This window comes from Empidonax traillii, unplaced genomic scaffold (assembly GCF_003031625.1).
Source record: "Empidonax traillii isolate 1590-97213 ecotype Southwest subspecies unplaced genomic scaffold, ASM303162v1 scaffold52:size1600334, whole genome shotgun sequence".
NCBI classification, from domain to species: domain Eukaryota; kingdom Metazoa; phylum Chordata; class Aves; order Passeriformes; family Tyrannidae; genus Empidonax; species Empidonax traillii.
Genome location: NW_020955245.1, coordinates 242,857 through 257,168, shown reverse-complemented (window position 1 = coordinate 257,168; position 14,312 = coordinate 242,857). Strand labels below are relative to the sequence as shown.

Genomic DNA, 14,312 nt, shown 5'->3' with positions numbered 1-14,312 from the left:
CCCAGCACAAGTCATTTGCTATTCATGAGTCAAATCCCTGAAATGTTCTTGATCAGCAGCTAAAAAATGGGTCATAAGAAGGCAAGGCATTGCTGTCTGGTGAAGGAAGCTGCAAACTCCACTGGCCTTCTCCATCTGTTGGCTAAAGCTCTTCTGCTTTCTCAGCAATGGCTTTTCCTCCCTCCCTGCCCTTTTCCATTGTGCTCAGCAGCACTGAGCACCCAGAAGGTTTCCTGAGGCAACGGGACCTTGACCCGGCAGGCAAACCAGCCAGAAGATCTCCCATTGCCCCTGTCTCCCAGATGAGTGAAAACTGTCAGTGGGGTATAGGAAAGCCACCAGTGAAAATGATAAATTCCTTCAAGATGCCCTGGTTTCCAAATCTGGAAGGACTGCAATGGTCAAGGGAGAGGGAAAGGAAACACCAGTTGGGTGCACACTGAGACTTGGAGCCTGCAGTCTGGCAGCTGAGGGATGGAGGGACCAAGCCAGGGTGGCTGCAGGTAATGAGCACAAGTTTTGGAGCCAGGTCCCCTCTCCCAAAACTGCACCTGCAGCAACTTGGTTGCAGCCAGCAGATTGAATTGTCCTCCAGGTTGGAAGCAGAGGAACAAAGAAAACCCTACAAAAGGACTGAAAAACTCCTCGCATGTATGGCTAATGTTCAGAAGAGAGTTCGGCGTGTTGTGTGAGTAACAAATCATTCCCCAGGCTGGGGAATGTTTGAGGCAGTGTTTTTTTTTCCCTTTCCATTTCTAGTGGCTAATGCATTTACATTCAGCATAACTGCATTTATCAGGATCCACATCTCCTGTTTTAATTTGGAGCGTTACAAAAGCAGCGGCTGAATATTCTTTTTGTCAGAGCTGGATGATGGATGGTGAACACCAGCAAGGCTTAAACACCCGTGTGGAGGTGAACCCCTCGCTCTGACAGACTGTGTGTAATGCAAGAGGCACTTGGTTACAGAGCACTGCAGAGCAACTCTGCTTGTTACTTTTCCAAGCTGTGCCAGACAGCAAACTTCCAGAAAACCTCAGACCATATACAGTTAGCCAGCAACACTATGTGAAATCTTTAACCATATTTGAACGAACGGGCTGACTTGGACACGGCAAGGAGGGAAATGCCAGTCTGCCTGACAGCTCGTTTTAATAATGAGAAAGTTGTTCCATTGACAGGAGGACAATAAAAAGCTGTGGCTGCCTAGAAAGTTGTTGCCTTTCTTCTAGTTCAGAGCATATATGAAACTGCAGAGGAAAGGGTTGGTCCTGTGCACGTGCAGCTGTGCTTTTCCTTTTCTTGCAACCTTTTCTCTTCTTTCATCCCTTTTCCCTTCTTTCACCATTTTTCTCTTCTTTCTGGGGTGTTAAGTCTGCACCTACCTTGCCAACCCTATCCAAGTGAGGCTTTAGTTTGCATTAGTAAATCACTGCTTTCTCCTAAAAAGCACCTAATTTTAAATATATTATCCCTTGTGCTTCAGCTTCTAGTTAAAGCTATTAATGCACAATTTATAGGAATTTTGGCTGACAGGGCATGAAAGTCAGATTCTTGAGAGATTATCAGCCCTCTGATAATCAGCAGAGGGCAAACCTCCTCAGCTGATCCTCCATTGATCAAGGAGCTGTATCTTTTATCCCCAAACTGCTTGGTATTGCACATCATTTAGATGGCAGAGCTCTCTGAGGCAGAGACCTTGTCATGGAATGGTTTTGGCAGTGCCACGTCTACGCTGGGATGATGTACACATGTTTTCCAGCGATGAGACAAAGGGCAGGTTTTGCTTTTAACCTCAGGGTAGCAGGCAGGCTTTAAGTCCTGCACGGTGGTGACACAAGCACTGGAGAAAGGCTTTCGCAATCGTGGCATCTCCCCTGTGGAAATTCTGTCTGCAGCAGCGGCGTTACCGCACGGTGCTCGTCACCATCGCTGCCTTCTAAAGCTCTGTTATCCCCGGGCCAGGGCTCAGCTGTGCATCCTCGTGGGCTGACTGAAACATGTGGCTTCTCCACATAAAACAAGGGTTTGCGACTTTATTTTCCCTCCCCTCCTCTGAGCAATTACTAAACAATTCTTTTGGTGGGGAAAAAAAAAAAAGAAAAAAAAAAAAGAAGAAAAAAAGAGCACTCGTTTAATCCCCATGCTTGAGAACAATGCTGTGCATCTTTGGTGAGCCCTGGAAGCTGTCATCCTGCGCTGCTGACCGTGTGAAACCAGCTGGTGATTGAGTCCAGGCCCTCGGAGACAGTCTTCAAACCAGCTCCAGAAATGGTGGCTCTGGCTGAAAAAACCATTTTGGAAGATGAAGAACCGCTCTGAGCTCGCGGGCTGGTGAGAGAGGAGGCGGGAAACCATCTGCCTGCGTCACAAACTGTTGGGCACCAGCTCTGTGGGAGTCTGTAAGGAACGCCATAGCTTGTTCTGATTTCCTACCAACAGGAATAAAAGGAGATATTCTTTTAAATCCAACTTGATTTAGGAGAACCACCCAGATGATCGTGAAGTAAGTTCTCCTTTAATTGCTGGGTGCCTGGGAGGGGTGTCCTGCTGACTCTGGACCTGGGCAGGGAACGCAGCCTTGCCTCGTGCTGCCGGATCCCCTCCTGCTGGGAGCGGGGCAGCCTTCAGCAGTGGCCAACAAAGGATGTCTTCAGCATGACCCTGGAAAGAGCAGTTAGGGAGCACCATGTTGGAGCACTCATGGAAATCCAAGCCTGGGGGACTTGCAGTTGACACTGCAGCAGTTCATCACCACCTTGTCCCTTGTGCTGTGCCAAACCAGGTGACACCAGTGAGACACAAGAAGAGCTGAGTGTTGATCCAGCGAGGCCAAGCGGGTGGAGTGAGCCCACTCTCGGAGTGTGTTTGAGTGCTGGCCTGCTCTGTTTTTCAGATACCCTCGCCAGAATGAAGTGGTGTGCAGCTGCCACCTCCTAGGGACAGGCCACCACCAGTTTGGAAAGGGCTGAGGTTTCAAGAGTGCATCCTAAACAGCATCCCTTCTTCCAGCTGCTCTCCTGGCAGAGGCACAGCACAGCAGCCCCCCACGGAGCAGCTGTTGTGGCAGCTGGGAGGAGGGTTCACTAACAGAGAGATTAGAAATCTTAAATATTTCCAGTTTTCTGTCAATTTTCATTAGCTGATACTGATAGAACTGGCCAAAAAAACCCACACTTTTACCATCAGTTCTTAGGAAAACGTAAAGCAAATGGATTTATAAATGCCGTTGTGGAAGAGGCTCTGTCACTTCAAGGCTGCCCTGGCACCATGGGTTTGAAGGGCCGCACCTTCAAACCTGTGGTGGGGACTTTATTCAGCATTCCCAGCTCTCCTCTCGCCCCTTTCCAAAAGATATATTCCTGACACAAGTCTTTTCAAGGAATCAGAAACAGCAAGCATGGCCTGTTGCCATGAAAAAGGGGGCTGTGTCCCTCTTCTTCTAAAATGGTTCTGCTTAAGCCGGAAGCGATGAACGTCTTTGAAATGAGTCTGGTTTTGAAAATACACCCCCACCTTTTTACACGCAGGCAAGAACTGCAGCAGTTGCTATTGTGAGGCCTGAATCTTTGCCTAATTAAATTCACAGTCATCTCCTGTGAAGGCTCAAGAGAGACTCAGAGCTCTGCGCTGGTGTGACTGTTCCAGTCCTGTCCTTTGGTTCTGTTATTGTGGCATTTTTTCCATGGAGGGCTCCATGTTCCTCCTCAGGGATGGGGGCTCCTGAGATGTCCTGCAGCTAAAGGAAGCTGTGCTGGTGGGCACATGTGGGCAAGGCTGAAAGGGATGGATCCTGCAGACAGACCCACTGGAGCCAGTCCTTCCCCCAGGCTTCCTGCAGAACCTGGTGTTGGCAGAGACCTGGAGACCTGGTGTGTGATGCAGGATCACTGCTGTCCCCTTCCAATCTGGCAGAGAGGCTGCACTGCTCTGGCTTGATTTCTGATGTTGAGGTGGTGAGTGGGTGCCTGGGCTGCAGCTGAAGTTTCACCAAGCAGAGGGTTTCTTCTCCATCCCCATGTAAAGCAGCAGCTTGTGGTGGCCTTGCCAAGTGGACCAAAGAGGCTCATCATCCATCATGGCTCTCAACTCCTACAAAACCATTGGATGTGGAAAGTAGCTCCCAAATAGGAATCTTTGAATTCCATGAACAGAAGTATTTCTAAATGATTACATTAGTGCTTCTTGAAAACACATGGTGGAAAATCCCACAGCAGTCCAGGAGGGGTCTTCTCTTCTGTAGTCCCTGCTCGGAGGAGACTGCATCCCTCTAGCTCTGCTTTTAGCATCCAGAAAAATATTGACCAGGGTGCCAGAAGCTTTCTGCTCATCACCTCCAAGAAACTACCCTCCAAGGGTCATCTGCTGCTCCTCTGGAATCTTAACACTTTGCATGAGAAAAAGCAGATACAGACTTCCAAGGCTGTGGCTCTGTCTTCCATGGGCCTGTTGAAATTCATAATGAAAACCAAGTTTTCTTGTGCTCTGCCTGTACTGCGGAGTAAAAGTGCGGAGTTGACAACAAGGGAAAGAAATCCTGAGGCAGTATATTCGATGGGCGAGTAATTTGCCATCATCCCTGAGTCTGGCCCTTAAATGAACAAATCAGCGGCGAGTCACTGTATCCCTGGTTTTGTTTGGATCTGGGACAGAGGCTGGAGAGGGAAAGCTGAATCATTTGCCCCATGGGTCGAAGCCTTGAGCAAGGGGCGAGCCTTGTGCAGCGCAGCAGTTTGCACCAGAACTCGTAATTTGGAAATTATGCTAGAAGCAGCTTTTGGGAGTACTTTCTCAGGCAATCACAATGACAATTAGTCATTAGCACCTATGATGTTCTGATTCCTTAATAGCCGTAGCACAGAACATTTGTTAATATTTAGTGCTGTTTTATTTGGTTTTGTTTCTTTCAAAATCAGAACCTTTTGGAAGGAAACCTCGCAATCACGTCCAGCTTTCCTACGGTTTGCACAGTTAAATCCAAATATCCTGAACTGGCACATTCTGTTTTATCTGGTTTCTGTATCTTCATTTAGACCAGGAGGATGAAGCTCAGTTTAATGCAGGGCCAGGAGGAGGGAAGCTCTCTCCTTCCTAGCTGGAGGATCTCAGTTCCCAAGTGCCTTGGACTGCTCCCACGTGTAGGTTTTGGGTAATGAGATCGTCAAGCTCAGGGTCAGAGGTGAGGTACCCGGTGCCAGTTTTGAAAACCCATTCATTTTTGCAGGTTTTCTTCTTTCTGTTGCCAAGCTGGAAATACTTTAAAGGCTACTTGGTTCGAGAAACTGTAAATGAATAAGTAATTTTTAAGCTCTTTTACTTGCTTAAACAAGAAAGGGTTGGGAGAAGAACAGTTGTTTAATTAAACAGCTACTTGGTACGGTTCACAAAAGCTTGAACTCCAGCAGTAACTCTCTTAATTCACAGATTCCTTGGGAATTCAATGACCTTGAGTTTGCTGTGCTCGAAACTTGCCTTAGTAGTTGGCTTCCTTTCTGGAATACTTAGGAGAGGAGAGGAGAGCTGTGCAGAAGGCACTGCAAGGCTCTTGAGTGAGACCGGCACTGCTTTACTTAGGATCGTATAAGAGGAGGCATTTGTGCTGCGCAAAATAAACTTCTTGCTTCAGAGCATGCCTGGAGTTATTGCACCCAGAGGTCACAGCTGGATCTGCCTCTGCTTCCCTAGTAATCTGCCATGGAAATTTGGAATACTGGCTGCTCGGGATGATTTTCTTGCCCCCCTTTATGAAACAAAGCAAACGTGAACCAGCAGCACATGATGGATGTTGTGTGAGAAGTAACTTGTCTGAGGAATCACATCATTTAATCGCGCTCCGGAGTTCAGGGCTTCACTTGCCAGCTGAGAGGGAAGTCTGATCTCCCAGCGCCGAGTGGCGTTTCCTGCATCCTTTCCTGTAGTGGCAACTGGGGAGGTTACAGGCATGAACCAGTGGCCAAGTTCAGTGGAAATGAGTGTTTATCCATTACTTCCCTGTGTTTGTCTCCACCATAATAACTCTCTGAAGGAGTGGCTTCAGTCATGTCAGTGTTTAGCTGTGGGATTGCACATAAAGCATCGGGATTTAAGCAGAAAGAACCTTGAATACCCAGAGCTGTATCCAGGGGGTCCCTACAAGTCTCCCCCTCCGCCATAGGGATGTCAGCAGTAAACAAAGCCCCACTGTTCCTTCCCTTGGCATAACATTTGATCAATTAGGCTGTATTGGTGACATAAAAATCAGAAAAGTAATGATCTGTTGAGGTTAATCCCTGCGTAGTGGCAAAGCCCTGTGAGTGCAGCTGATACTATTTCATGCAGTTCCTTGGGATGTGGGTGCAGAAGGTCTTTTCATTTCACTTCAGCCAGCCAACAGGACCTGCCCCCAGTGCTCCACCTCTGCTGCGTCTCTGGAAGGCGGAGCAAGGAGAAGAAAGGGGTGAGCATCGTGCCTTGTTTTGGCTGCAGAGCTGTGGGGCAGGGGCAGGGCTGTCCCAGCACCCGCATCACTCCCGTAGTAGGACAGCTCCACACCGGCTGTGGAGAGGGACCACATGCTCATCCCCTCCAGACAGAGGTGTTCGGCACTAGGTGACATTAACCATCTTTTAATTAGCTTGCCTTTGTATTTAAAGCCCATCTTGGGCATTTCAAAACCTGCCATACAACATGTCTTGTCCCTGATTGCTTTTCATGAGACTTGTGGGGCTGCGTTCTCTGGGCTTTGGTAGTACAATCTGGAGCTGTGAGAGAAAGCCCTCGGGGGCTAATCCGTGGCTGCAGGCCAGTTTCTGCATAAACTGGTCTTATTTTTAAAGTCCATTTTCTCCAGTACACTTTTTTTTGGCCTGCAAAAGACTTCTTCATTTAAAACGAAGAACATAACACTCTCTCCTTTCAGTTGGTCTTTTGGACACGAGCCAGCAGTGCCCACAACAGCTGTACCACAGTTTAAACATTCAGTCTCTAATGGTTTGGGGAACATTAGGGTTTTTAAGGCTTCAACAGGTCTAGAGTAAATAGTGGTCAATAAAGAGTAGCTCTTCTTTGTATCCCTACGCTCTCAGCGCTCCGCACTAGAATAAAGCATGCTCAGAATATAATCATTGCAAAATTAATATCCATGAAAGGTTCTTTTTCTGAAAAGAATCACAGAGGAACCTGTTTCCCTAAAAGAAGAGTTTGCAAGAGTTCAGCTCGCAGGACTCTGGTGACAGGCATGGGGAGGTTTGCACGTAATGTCTGTTGGAGACGTGCGTGTGCCGGGCTTGTGTCGCTCCCCACGTGTGTGATTAGTGGCTGCTATGTGGGAGGAGCAGATAAATTACAGGTATTACTTTCTCTGTGGCCTTCCTGCACCCCGCTATTAATGATGCACACAACAGTTAATTATGATTTTTTTTTTTTTTTTTGCCTTCCTTATGGCTTTCCGGTATTGTGTGGAGTTGAAAGTTGGTGTGTGCTAATAAATAATATTTAGCATAGTGTTTTGGACTCAAATAAGGTAGAAATTATGTTAGCAGTGATTTGTGATAGTTGGGCATTACCCTTGTTAGTGATTGAACCCAGTGGTAGCGCTGCCTTAGCGATTTGAGCAAATTGATTTTGGTGGAGCTGGAGGGAACTGCTCGCTTCCTCCAAGTTTGTAGGTGTGGGCGAGAAAATAGAACCACTTCTTATTGTGGAGGAAAGCCCATGAGCATCCCAGGGCTTCTGTGGCCCTGGGTCAGTGTCCGCCAGCTCCTGGGCCCAGGATGGGTTAAATTGCCCCATTGGCCTCTGGCAACTTGGACTCTGTGTACAACACTTCGTGTCGCTGTGAAAAAATAGTCTGTAAGTCCTTGTACTCTCCATAGGGAATTTATTTACTCCTTCCAGTGCCCTTTGTGTTTCCTACCGGTGTACCTTGGCTCCCAGATGGGTGATTGGAGCTGCAGGAAGCTGGCACATCCCGTGCCCGCTGCAGCTTGCAGAATGCAAGGAGACAAGAGGGACACTGGAGTAGGAGAGGGGGGGACTTCACAGGAAAAATATTGAAGGTGCCAGCCTTTCAAGGCATTCTTCTGAAAAATAGGATTATATAGAAGCCTGGCTACTGTGGTGCTTCTCATTAGCTGCACCGCAGGGTTGGCCAGAGCGTGGGGCTTGGGCAGTTGTCACTTTTTGGCTGGAGCAAGGTGGCTGTTGATAGGCATTTCAGTTGTAAATTGCTTTGTGTTGAAGCACCAGTAAAGTCTTGCTGAGATATGTTTTATTTTCAGTTCAGTTTTTGAAGCAAGCTAGTTTTTGGAAGAGGCAAGACGTAGTATTAGAAGTTCCAAGGTTAACCAGTGTACCTGAAAAGTGGCTCCTGAGGGGCAAGCCAGAGTTTTAAAGTACGCTTCTTAACTTTATTTAGGACCATCTGCTAGGGGTTCCTATCTTGACTTCCATTGGGAAGTTTCATAACATTTTCCTACCCATCAGTATTCTATTAAAACTTCGTTGTGTAATCTAAAAGTCTTTCTGCTTCTCATGGTTTCCTCTTGTAGCTAATTCAGAATGCCCTAGGTAGCAATTTCGGAGTAAATGCATTCAGGCTGCATGGTCTTGATTTTGTTTTCTTTTAAATTCAAAACAAGATTTGAAATGAAGTCCTATTGTCAGTTTTCCTTTAAATAGTGGAAATTGCGTAGTGACGTGATTTAAGAACTTTTATCTAATGTCACAATACTCCTGGGAAAGCCTCTGCCTTTAGTTGTAGTTAAAAGGTCAGTAAAATTATTGCCATGTGCATTTAGTGCTTCTAGTTCTCTATATATGTAGTTTGAGAGAGGATAGATCAGTGGAGTCAGTAAAATATCCATGTGGGTCCTGCAGTGTTGGGCTGATCTCGTTCTTCCCGTGTGAGCTCTCCACTGTAATAAATTGTGCTCACAGGACTGACCCTAAGTGGGTGTGATTGGAGGTCTCCTAGAGCCCTTCACAGCAGCAGCCAGGTTCAAAGTGACCAAAAAATAGAGTGTTATTAGTAGAGGAAACAATATGGGGATAGAAATGAAGAACGTCTTTGGGTGAGTGGAAAAACATGCTTCGTTTGGATAACGGCTGAACGTAGGATTAGAGCAGCCAACCTCTGCCCGTAGCGCGCTTTTAAATCTTGCATGACTTCTAAAGGGATATTATACATCTCGACAGGCAGCTCATCTGAGGCCTGCCAAGAGGCCATGGCCAAGATGTTCTCCTTTGGCTGCATTGCTGTACAGATCCATCTATCCTCTGGCCTGGATTGCTCCCAGACAGCAGGCACGCAGCAGGGATCACTTGGGGGAGAGCGGGAAGAAGGTGAACTTTAGCAGGAAAGAAGGAGTGTGGGGGCTGGGGGTGACCCATGAAATAAATGTCCTTTCTTTCTCAATCTGGCTGAAATTCCTCCCTCCCTCCTTTGCAGTGAATTACATTTGTTCAGATGAAAATCCGTGCTTCCAGTAGGCACAGCTTGCTCCCGAGCTGTCGGCAGCGATGCGCCGAGTGGCAGCTTTCAGCGTGCACACAGCTGGTGTGTTAAGATAGCAGCAATTAAATCCAGGTGTAAGTTTATTCCTAGCTTCAGTGTCTGTCCACAATAATGGGAAAAATGCAACCGAAGGCCTAATAAAACAGGGCTTGTGCTGCCTCTGAGCAGCTGGTAAAGGGAGGGTTTCTGTTCCGGTGATTTTCCCTTTAGTGCTCAGTTTAATTGCCATCATATTCGAGCCATTCTCGCTGGTTCTTGTTTTTGGTTTAGCTCTTTGCTAATCTTTGCAGCCCTTTACAGCCCTTTGTGGTTTATTGACTGTGTTACCTGTAGCAGATCCTACTGCCAGCAGCATCGATTGGGTCCCATATCGAATGAAGGTGCCGTGCCAGCTCCTCTGGCAGGTTGATGATGTTTGTGCTGTGACAGAGAATCAGCCCGTGATCTTTTTAAATTTCCATTACCTAAGCTGGTATATGCCTTTGGCCTCGAGGGTTTTTTTTTTCTCATTTTTCTTTTTTTTTTCCCCCAGCTTATTTTCCACTTTATCATTGTGATTTCTCTTTCATGATATCAGCTACTGCCTACGCTGCTGAAAACAGGAAAGCTGGTTTGTTTGCTTTCCTAAGGCTTGTAAATCTAATCTCAGCTCTCTGTCTTCTCGTTTTGAAATGGCAGTTGCCATAAAGGTGTTTTTATTGTAGTGTACACATGCATCCTGTATTACCTGCCTTCTGGAACTCTAGGAATCTCAGGTGCATTTTATTGGGATTTTAAAATGTCAACTGTAGCTTTGCATTGCAGCACTAGTATTTGGCATCCTGACTAAAACATTCAGCAGCCTGGATTTTGAATGCCTAAACCTGGATTTGTTTTTTTAATTGTTCTTTATTGTTATTATTAAAACAATGGGAGGCAGACAAATAGTTAGGAGTTTTGTAGTGAACACTTCATGGTGTTTTTTCCTGGTGATGGTGTGTTGTTGTGAAAAAATGAGCTTACAGTCGACTTACTGCTCAGTTGTTTGCCCGACGGTGATACCTCTAGAATGGGCTGTACTAATCCCAAATCCATGATAGATGTTTCTTTCACCAGTTTACAATGAATAATCCTCTTAATTTCCTTGAATAGCAGCTGGTATTGCTACAACCTGTGCCTAAACCCAAGAACAGCTTATTCAGAAAGCCTTCTGGCCCTGCAAGCGAGGAGGAATTCTCTCCCAGCGGGGTTGCGTGGGCTGACTTTCACGGGGACCGCACTGCCGAGACCGTAACTTTTCCTCTCTCGCTCTCTCTTCTAGATGCAGCAGCTGTTCTACGAGAATTATGAGAAGAACAAAAAGGGCTACATCCGAGACCTGAGGAACAGCAAAATACACCGAGCCATAACGCTGCACCCCAACAAGAACCCCCCGTACCAGTACAGGCTTCACAGCTACATGCTGAGCCGCAAGATAGCGGAGCTGCGCCACCGGACCGTGCAGCTGCACCGGGAGATCGTCCTGATGAGCAAATACAGCAACACCGAAATCCACAAAGAAGACCTGCAGCTGGGGATGCCGCCCTCCTTCATGCGATTCCAGCCCCGCCACCGGGAAGAGATCTTGGAGTGGGAGTTTCTCACAGGAAAATATTTGTATTCGGGTGCCGACGGGCAGCCCCCGCGGAGAGGAATGGACTCATCCCAGCGCGAAGCGTTGGATGACATCATTATGCAGGTCATGGAAATGATCAACGCCAACGCCAAGACCCGGGGGAGGATCATAGATTTCAAGGAAATACAGTATGGCTATCGCAGGGTGAACCCCATGTATGGGGCAGAGTACGTTCTGGACTTGTTGCTCCTGTACAAGAAGCACAAGGGGAAGAAGATGACGGTCCCCGTCCGGAGGCACGCGTACCTGCAGCAGACATTCAGCAAGATCCAGTTCATGGAGCACGAGGAGATGGACGCCAAAGAGCTGGCCAGCAAAATCAACCAGGACTCCGGATCCTTGTCGTTCCTCTCCAACTCGCTGAAGATGTTCGTTCCCTTCCAGCTCAGCAGATCCAGAGCAGAGAGGAAGGAGCTCAAAGACAAGAAGATCAACATCCTGATTCCTCTCTCCGGGCGTTTCGACATGTTCGCAAGGTTCATGGGGAATTTTGAAAAGACGTGCCTCATTCCAAACCAGAATGTCAAGCTGGTTGTCCTGATTTTCAACTCCAACTCCAACCCTGACAAAGCGAAGCAGATCGATCTGATGAGGGAGTACCGCTCCAAGTACCCCAAGGCTGACATGCAGGTCCTGCCGGTGTCGGGGGAGTTCTCGAGGGCACTGGCTCTGGAAGTTGGATCTTCTCAGTTCCAGAACGAGTCTTTACTTTTCTTCTGTGATGTTGACTTAGTGTTCACCGCAGAATTCCTCCAGCGGTGTAGAGCCAATACAGTTTTGGGTCAACAAGTATATTTTCCCATCATTTTTAGCCAGTATGATCCAAAGATTGTTTATAGTGGAAAGGTTCCTAGTGACAATCATTTTGCCTTCACCCAGAAAACAGGTTTCTGGAGGAACTATGGCTTTGGTATCACCTGTATTTACAAAGGTGATCTTCTTCAAGCAGGTGGCTTTGATGTCTCCATCCAAGGTTGGGGCCTTGAAGACGTAGATCTGTTTAACAAAGTCATTCAAGCTGGCTTAAAAATTTTCCGAAGCCAAGAAATTGGAGTAGTCCACGTGCATCACCCTGTTTTTTGTGACCCTAATCTTGATCCAAAACAATATAAAATGTGCTTGGGGTCCAAAGCTTCAACTTATGGGTCCACACAACAGCTGGCTGAAATATGGTTTGAAAAAAATGACCCCAATTTTGGGAAAAGCAGCAATACTAATGGCTCAGTGAGGACAGCCTAATGTCCAGCTATGCTGGAAAAGACTTTTTTTTTAATTATCTAATTTATTTTTGGGAAAATGTTTTTTGATAATTCACTTTTAAAAGACCACACAGGATATATTTTAGAAATCATCGTTGTTTTCTTACAAAGCGCTCGTTTCGAGAAGAACAAGACCCTTGGGGTGTTTTTTTTTTTTTGTTGTTGTCGTTGTTGTTGTGTTTTTGGTCTTGAACAAAACTGTGATCAATATTTGCCTTCAGACAAAAAAAAAAAAATAATTGTTTAAGAGTTATCTGACCAATCAGCGGAAATCTGACTTGAATTAGAATTTCCTTATGAACAAAAGATTGTTTCCTGCCGTTTCCGTTGCCGTCTTCATTGCTGGGATTCTGTAAATTGGGACCTGAGCGTGCAAAGCCAAGCGGCAAAACGCTGTGTCTAAATGTTTTGGTGTGACTGCTGCCCTGCAAAGATTCTGCTCCTTTGGTTCAGCGTAGCCATGAATTTTCAGATTGCGTTTTAGACCAAACCATACCGGTGTGGCGATGAGAAGGGTGGTAATCGCAGCGGGGGGGGGGGAAGGTTCCTAATTATTTCCTGATTATTTCAGTTTAAAAATACACTTCCACTTATAATGGGCAGGCGACTCCAAGGGAGGGAAGGAAGTAAGCACAACCCGTGATCCAGTTATCCCCCGTAGAAATTGTTGTGGTTTATATTTGGTCCATATATATGGACGGAATGTTTTAGGAATCCGTGGTGGGTTCTGTGAATTGTCCTCAACCGCTGTCCTAGAGCTGAGCGATGCGACCAAGAAATGCTGAAGTGTCGTGTGGGAGGGGAAGAGGCTGGGAAATGGGAATCTCTGGCAGCCAAACGGCAGCACGCAGCGAACAATCCAAGATTCCTGAAAAGAACTTGGAAAACTCCTCTGCGCCGAGTGTCCTGCGCCCGATCGCATCGATTTTGTTCAGTCAATTACGTGATGTTAATGGGAACAATTATTACATTTGATTACTAGTTTTGTTTTGGGATTATTTTTTTTTTCCTGTATCTTCTAGACCGTTAATTTATTTAATATCCATTGGTTTAGATTCTTGACCTTTCCTTGAGTATCTGTTAGTCATTTTAATATTTTATATATATATATATGTGTGTGTAAATATATATATATATATTAGGAATGTATTGCATCTTCTCACTGGTAAGGTAGTGTACATCATACTTATAGTAAATGATCTCCAAAGATTACTTTCTAAAATATTTTTTCACGAATCTTTTTTTTTTTTTCCCCCCTGAATTTCTTTTAACATTTTTGGAATGACTTCAGTGAGCTTATGAATTTATTTGATATTCTAAGAGGAATTGGGGATGGGGAGGCCAAATACAAGGAAAGTGCGATCCCTGTGAATTAACACCTAGCAAGGTAAGAGAAAATACACAAAATAAAGTGCCTTAAAGCCAGAAAGGGAACCCTGTACATTGACACTTGGACAGTGTATGGAAATTGTTACCGAGCAGATGATCTCTTGGGACCTACCTACCTGTAAATATCCTGCTCAGCAGAAACAAAAAATAAAAACCAGTGAACAATATATTTTTCTATCATGTCCTCCAGCACCATTTCATCTCATTGCCCTCCGTTCCACTTTGCCTACTCTTTGGGAAGTGGAGACGAGTGAAGGAACAGAGAAAAGCTGATGCTTAGGTGGTTGTTGCCATGTTTGAAGGGATCTTACAGAGCAATTGCTATGCCAGTAGAATAATAACCATTGTTCACATGTGTGTGGTGTACAAACTGCCACTAGTGTAGAGTTGGTATCTTACAATGTCCATCGTTTTCTGGTGACAGTCCCAAGGATGTAGGTACTTGGTTGAATTCAATGCATGGAATTATTTTCCCCTCTTTTTTTTTTTTTTTTTTTTTTTTTTTTTTTTTTTTTTT

General features: G+C 45.9%; 1 protein-coding gene across 1 annotated transcript in view; it reads left to right on the top strand.

Annotated features, from left to right (window-relative positions):
* CHSY1 (chondroitin sulfate synthase 1) overlaps window positions 1-14,312 on the top strand; it is a 76,603-nt gene extending 62,291 nt beyond the window's left edge. Inside the window, exon 3 of the mRNA XM_027879187.1 lies at window positions 10,794-14,312. Coding sequence (XP_027734988.1) covers window positions 10,794-12,386 — 1,593 coding nt within the window. The 3' untranslated portion in view covers window positions 12,387-14,312. The remainder of the gene's footprint in view (window positions 1-10,793) is intronic.